The sequence below is a fragment of the Montipora foliosa genome, chromosome 8 (genome assembly GCF_036669935.1).
Source record: "Montipora foliosa isolate CH-2021 chromosome 8, ASM3666993v2, whole genome shotgun sequence".
Lineage (NCBI taxonomy): Eukaryota > Metazoa > Cnidaria > Anthozoa > Scleractinia > Acroporidae > Montipora > Montipora foliosa.
The window spans coordinates 45,236,270-45,243,769 of record NC_090876.1 but is presented as its reverse complement, the minus strand read 5'-3'; the positions used below and the strand labels follow the sequence as shown (position 1 = coordinate 45,243,769).

Genomic DNA, 7,500 nt, shown 5'->3' with positions numbered 1-7,500 from the left:
GGAGATGTCATTTTGTGATGAGTCCCTAATAAAGCGGAAGAGGGCTTGGATGGATATGAAGCTAGAGACTTCATACAGGAAAGACATTTTAATTTAAATCAACTCCCGCCGGTAAGAGCGTAAATACAATACCCCTGGCCTTTTACAAAAGGTGGGATCATGACTTTGGTTTCGCATTACTAGGCATTTTCTAGCATTGATTGCGTTTATTTGCCTTACATCGATATTGATTCGCTCATTTTCTTTGTCTGGTTGTGATTACTAGTAGCCAATATTGTGTTTTGGTTCTAGTAAATCACACACTGCAATACAAATTAGAAAGTCAATAAATGAACAGCCTAGAATGGATTAATGTTCGAATTAATTGGTTTCACCTCTGGTTGGCTGAGAAAACAAAGCGAGATCGTTTAGTCAACCAATCAAAAGGCGTTTCAACGTAAATTAAAATGAACTAAATCGAAATGCTTTACATTCTTAAAGATCAGTGAAGCTAAAAAGATACTTTTATTTCAAGATCGTGTATAACCAGAAGATAATTGGGAAAATCCGAATTCTTTCTACAAGAGTAGCATCCGTATGACTTCAGTCCATTATTAGATCAAATATACAAGTTAATAAAAGAAAATGTCTTCTTCAAAATAGAATTTCAGTCCCCGTGAATTAGTTTCAAGCAAGGATGCCACAATTTCAGATGTTTTTTGTTTTTTTTTTTTTGTTGTTTTTATCGTACTTTGCTTTATTTCGCCAGGACAACAACATAGCCTCTGTGAGGTCTAAGTTGTAAAAACAACGCGTTTCATTCTACTGTCTACCATAGACCCTGAACGTACCGACAACATAAACGTTATGCAGCTTTGTAAGGCTCAAATTTGTCAAAGTGTATTGAGGAAGCATTTCGAGGTTGCTCGGCACAAAGCTCATTCCATCCTCAAGATCTTTCTCCCACTTAAATTTTATGTGATCCTCGCTGTAACCATCTGCAAAAATAAACAAAAGTAAGCTGTATATGATGGCATTTTCCTTCAGAGATTGGCAAAAGATTTCCGTATGTTAGCTTTCGTGATATATATACCATGTTGGCTAGAAAATTGTCACATTAGCACATGCCACGGTCATTGTGTACTAGCTGCTTTACGTCATAGACTCGTCATCGTCACGTCATTGGTTCGTGTGACCTCTTTATTCTCACTATAATCCTTCATATCTTTTGGGATAAATTAGATGCTCCATTCATGCTCTATTTGTGCATACAACTCACAGCTTTCTATCGTCAAAGGACAAAGCTGGGTGTCCATAGGGAATTTTCTGAGATCCATTGGACAGGCTGCTTTGATGGTGATTCTGAAAACATAAAAGAATCGGTGGACAATATTTGAGATATCTGAGGTATATGGAGGCTCTTCTGACTTGTAACAGAACTATAACATCACGCTCACAGATACAAGAGCAATCCATTTTGATGGAAACATTACCACAGTTGCCTTAATAATTTAAGAATTGCAAGTGGTGTGATAAGGTCTTATTTGGGTCAACTTCACGAAATGTCCCGTTTTTACCTGAATTTTGCCTTCCCCTCTATATAAACAAGGGTGCTTTGGTGCATGCTTTATTCTAGGGATATTAAAGGATAATGGTAACTGAAAGTTGTAAGGTTAGGAAGGGCTTTGTGGCGTTTAGAGGCTGCAAATCTAGACACACCAGGGATATTTTTCAGATACTTAGTGGCGTTCTTGAGAGTAATCATCCGTCTAGTTTCTCATTGAATTGCTTTACTTTCTTGCGTCGAAATATTCTTAATTCAGTTGTAAAAAACACTTGCAAGGTGAATCAAGGATTGATGTTCGCCGTATCTCACCTTGCATTGTACTTCACCAGCCCTCCAGGCAAAATCATAATCATGATGTTATCTGTGGTTACCCTGTGGAAGCTCCCATGTTTGGCATTAACAAAATACGTGTCCGGCATCCAAATACGATCCATCACCGTGTTGCTAAGGAACATGGTCTTGTTGAGTCCATGATCAAGACGCTCATCTCTCCATGCTTGACGAAAGAAAATGTCGAGAGAAAAGTCCTTTTATACGAGAAAAACATGAATGAGTGTTAAAAGTCTTATTTCTAAAAAGGGAAACTATAATGCAGCCACAAAAAACCACAAAGTGAAGAAACGTTTCGATTTTCAGTGTTCCATCAAGTGTGACCGGCTTGGCCTGATAGAAAGACCTTAGACGGCAATGACCAGAACCAGCTGCCCAGCGGTTTTCGTCAAAACAATAGTTTGCTGGGGGTGTTCAGTCTCGCGGGCTCAGAAAACCTGGTTGTAGCCATTGTTATTTATGGTTTTTCGGCCTGATATGGGCCTTAATCACACGGCGGCCATGTTAAGTCCCGAGGGATTGAAAACGTTTGTTTTGCTCAACTGAAACTCGTTCCCAAACATTTCAACTCGAGGCTCGGGGTACGTACAAAATCTATTGCCTATGGCCAATATGGCCGCCGTGCGAATAAGGCCCATTAGGAAGCTTAGCTCCTCAAGTTTTTGAGCCACGGCACCCGGTGACCTGCTTTCTTTTTTGATAACTTGTCTCGACACTACCACATTTATATTGCTAAGAGACGATTAGAGACGATTCGTTTAAAAATCTTGAAGAGACTACTACTGAGAGGACCGCAAAAAACACTCTTTTAACAAATGATATTATAATTGTTTCACGGTGTGGTTGTCGTAGTCGTAGCCTTTGTCGTTTCTTAAACTCTCTACTTAAGATCTACAACGGTGACGTCGACGAAACCGTCAACCCAAAATATAACTTTGCAACTATTTCGTAAGCCTTTCGCGATTATTCTATCTCGGTCCCGGCGTCGTAGAATGTGGATGACGTATCCCTAACGCGCTGTTTAATACAGTACTCTGCCCCCATGTAATTCGAAAGCCACGGAAACCAGTGAAAACATGAAACGAACGAAACTCAAGAAACCAGTGAAACCATGAAAATATAGAAACCAGTAAAACCATCAAACCCAAGAAACCATGAAACGAGCAAAACCAGTGGAAACCAGTGAAATGATGAAACCTGCGAAACCATGAAACCCATGAAAGAAGTGCGACCATGAAACCAGTAAAAACATGACACCCACGAAACCAGTAAAACTATGACACCCACAAACCCAGTAAAAACACGACACCCATGCACGAAACCAGTAACACCATGAAACCGAGAAACCAATAAAACCTCAAGAAATCAACGAAATCAGTCAAGCCATGACTGTCACACCCACAAAACCAGTCAAACCATGAAACCCTACAAAACGTAAAACCACTAGACCCAAGTAACCAGTGAAATTATTAAAACAACGAAACTCGCGAAACCTTTGAAAACACGAAACTGAAGAAACCAGTGAAACCACGAAACCCAAGAAATCGGTGAAACCCTGAAATCAACGAAACATGTGAAACCATGAACGCAACGAAACCATGAAATCCAAAAAACCAGTAAAACCAATGAAATCAGTGAAAACATTGAACCCAAGAGACCAGCATCCACGGTGAGACAAGTTTGCACGAAACATTGCCCAATGAATGTAGCATACCTTGCAGCATCCAAAAACGTTGCGAGACAAGTTGCAGAAACCGATGCGGAAGGTAGAATTGCGTTCTACTTTGCTTCACGATGCCTTGCAACGAATTTCTCAAGCATTGCACAGTATAACATCTGTCCTACAACTTGTGTCGCAACCAGGTGATTTGGTGACGTAATTTGGAGGACTGGGAAGAAAAATTTTAACGCCGTATCCCACAACCGCGCGCGGCCTTAGGTGTTTTTTCTAAACTCCCTGTGGTATTTCCATCGCCAAAACTCAACGGATCATTCCGTGTGAACCACATTTCCTGTTACAGAATGAACATTCAAGAAGACCCGACGAGATCTAACCTCGCCTATGCCATGTTGAATTCGAAAATGAGGCAGCACGCGGTTGTGGGATACGGCGTTAAATTTTTCTCCCCAGTCCTCCGAGTTACGTCACCAGATCACCTGGAACGGTTTGCGGGCACGAGTTAATTGAAATGTTCCTTTTTCCTCATGGGATCATCGAAGGTGAGACAAGTTGCATGAGACGTAGCCTGCGGGGAGCAGACGACATGAGGCGTTGCTTGGTACCCTGACGTGAAGCAACTTCTTTCGCATCATCCGAGTGTAACAGCGCCTTTAAAATAAATTGGGCACTAGTTGTTTCAGAGTAAAAATAGGGAATGAAGCCCCCAAGGTTCACATTTGTATGCTCGCGTCGTTTGTCAAAAGCCTCAAATTTGGTGATTTCATGTCGTTGTGGTGCAGAGTACCGCAAAAATGTGTGCTCAAATGCGTGTCGCACGTGGCTGCAGCACCATATTATTTGTCTCCTTTTAACCAATGATATACTTGTTTTGTCACGTTGTCGTTGCCATAGCCGTAGTCGTCTTTTAATTACGCGTTACTCGTGCCCTGCGTCCAGGGGCCCGTTTCTCGAAAGTCCCGAAACTTAACGGGCCATTTTCGGGTGTCACAATTCCCTTTGTTACTCAAGAACGGAGAGCATGTAATTCCTCAAACTTCACAGTTATTTCTCTTTTTGTTACCTTGAAAACATGTTAAAATATCTGCTTTCCAAAACAAGTGGTTGGCAATTTCACAGATGGCTTTTCGGGCCCGAAAAGTTTTCGGGACGTTCGAGAAACGGGACCCAGGTCTCCTTCGACCTTTTTATGGCCGTTTTGTCACGTGATCGAGAGAAACGGCTGATGAAGGCTTGGGGAACATGTTCAGGAAGGAGCTGTTAGCAGTCTAAAAGTATCATGACATTACATCAGTATGTGGGATTTTATTCGCCATGTTGCTATCTTATTTGGTAATAGTTTATTTAATGAATGCGGCAAGACTTACCATGTCGACTACATTTATGGCATCAATAGAAAGAACCCAAAAACCGACGACTACTTCAACTGGGCCTCCTGTCAATCAATCAATCAAGCAACAAATCAATCAATCAATCAATCAATCAATCAATTAATCAATCAATCCATGATATTTTTATGGTAATGATCTCTCGAAAAGTGAATAACTTTCCTGAATTTGAACACAATGAAATGCAAATGCTAGGAATAAATTCATCTCTCAACTAACCGTTATAATTGGGCCTCAACCTTGCATCATAGTTCTCTTTTGTTAAGAGACCGTCAAGAATCTCCGAGACAGTTTTATTCCTGGAATTTCAAGCGTAATGTAACGACTTACTACGAGGTACAAAATGATCATTGCCCCTCCAGGTTTTCGACTCAAATTTCGAAAAGGTAAGATATAAGTGACATAGAAAGTTTGGAATCTGTCTTACACGTCACGTCGGATATACCGGTTATTTGTATCCGATCAGTGTGTGTTTTAATTAGTAGTCTATATGCATTCGCCATTGAATGATCGATTTTGATTCTTCTCATGAAAATTGTGTGCTTCTTCGTGAACGTGAGCCAAATGCAATGAATGATGCTTCCTAATTAAAAATAACATAGTGAATTGGTGGCAAACAAAACAATTGAGTGTCAAGTGATTTCTGTTGAGTAATATTTCCCTAGAGTGATAGAATGCTATAACTCGCAGAAAAAAATAAATAAGCTTACAAACGGAACCCCACAGGCGATCGATTCGGTCAGTAATATCATGTGTATACATACAAATTTATCATACATACAAGCTATACAAGCTATCATATAGACAACAACGCAAAAAATTAGCATGGACCCAGTGTACAAAACTCCTTAAATAACATACCAGATCTTATAAAAACAATAAACAAAAATATAGAGATTAAATCATGAAATGCGGACACACGTTTAAACAGGATCTTTGGTGAGTTGGTCGTTTTATTTATAATAGAATGTGAACACATGCACTGAAAGTTGTGCTGGTGGAGTTTTCGCTCATAGCAAAAAAAATCGTAGTAGTGTTTGTTTGAGTTTCAAGAAAAGCTTACCTTGTATCTGCTTGGACGAGTGACAGACAGGCTCCAAGCGCGAGGAACATAAACATTGTAAAATCAAATTTGTCCAGAAAAACAGTTCCTTTTTGTAGCGACAAAACAGCTGAGCATCAACTGGAAGGCAAATTAGATTACACAGGAGGTTGATTATCTTGAGAATTTTGCCCCAACCAAAATATGACACGCTCCTAAACCAAGAGCCAACCATTCGCCCAACAGTGATAAATCATGAATGAAAACAGCGTGGTGTCTAAAATGCTCTGTAACTACTACTTATCTGAATCAGTTGAACCGTCCAACAAATTGAATTGTGTCGCACTGTCATCTGTGTGACCGTTCTCACAAATTCTTAACTTGCTTTTTTTCGAGGTAATTCTTTACAAAAGGCGATAGTGTTTTTATAGTTATCAGGCGATTACATTGTGATATCGTACTGGCTACGAAATGATCAATAATTCATTCCGCGAGGGGATACTTTCAACATCATATCTGGTATAATCGCGAATGCATTCGTGCGAGCTAATTATACCTATAAGATGGACTTGCCCCTTATACTTACAAGCTGCATTTTATTTCTAAACTTAATGATTGCTTAGATTGTGTTCTAGCGGGATCAAACATTCGGGAGAATTTTCACGCGAATGGAGAAGTCGTACAGAAATTGTAATTGCATTCAACTTACAAATCTCGACGCAGGTGTAATCAGAGTATAATTACTGTTCTTTCAAAATCCCTTCGTTTTTTTGGTTTACTGTTTTAAGTAATACACAAACATAATAGTTGTAATGGGCTCATCTTTTATGTCTGATTCGGAGAAAGACATGGTTGCTTGTGCAAAACCCTGATATTACTTAATTACTATTGTGTTCGCGATCGGCCAACATTTGACGGGTCGCGAAAATTGGGCACGGCAATTGCAAACAATGTCAGGAAATTCAACGTCCATCGAACAAAAACTGTTTCTTCTCCAACATTCTGGCAATGAGAGCTGTGAATCGATTTTATCCTTTCGTTTTCGTTGGTTGAAGTGAAATGACCCCCGCAGCAATTAATGGCCAACTATATGAATTAATTAATTGCCAACAAGCCTTATCATACCCTTCCAATTTCATGTGTGTGATAGTCTTATCATCATTTCTTGTTGCGGAGATATGACTTAAATTATGCAGCCACTCTGATTAAACTGAACGGCTGGTCTATATTTATTTGGTATCAGTTCCAACACATAGATACGCAAGAACCACAGATGTGCTATTTTCATAAAGAATATCATCAGTAAATTTTCTCTAAACGGAAAGTGTAGCAGTCTGCTTTTTTATCTATTTTTTTCGAGATGCAAGATTAAATTTGAGCTACCGTCGGAATGACTGTCTGGGTAATAAGCCATCCAGCAATCCTTTTTTCTAAGTTATATCTCAAATTAAAAGTCGTCATGAATTACCGCAAGCTTCATGCATCCAGGGCCAAATTACACGCATTTCATTTTGAA

The 7,500-nt window shown here is 39.7% G+C and overlaps 1 protein-coding gene across 1 annotated transcript in view; it reads right to left on the bottom strand.

Moving 5' to 3' along the window:
- Positions 1–6,272, bottom strand: part of LOC138013420 (gamma-aminobutyric acid receptor subunit beta-2-like) — a 12,239-nt gene extending 5,967 nt beyond the window's left edge. Inside the window, exons 1-6 of the mRNA XM_068860502.1 lie at positions 6,006–6,272; positions 5,162–5,241; positions 4,922–4,989; positions 1,856–2,073; positions 1,259–1,341; positions 831–977 (exon numbers count right to left, since the gene is read on the bottom strand). Of these exons, the coding sequence (XP_068716603.1) occupies positions 831–977; positions 1,259–1,341; positions 1,856–2,073; positions 4,922–4,989; positions 5,162–5,241; positions 6,006–6,061 (652 nt within the window). The 5' untranslated portion in view covers positions 6,062–6,272. The remainder of the gene's footprint in view (positions 1–830; positions 978–1,258; positions 1,342–1,855; positions 2,074–4,921; positions 4,990–5,161; positions 5,242–6,005) is intronic.
- Positions 6,273–7,500: the final 1,228 nt, after the last annotated feature.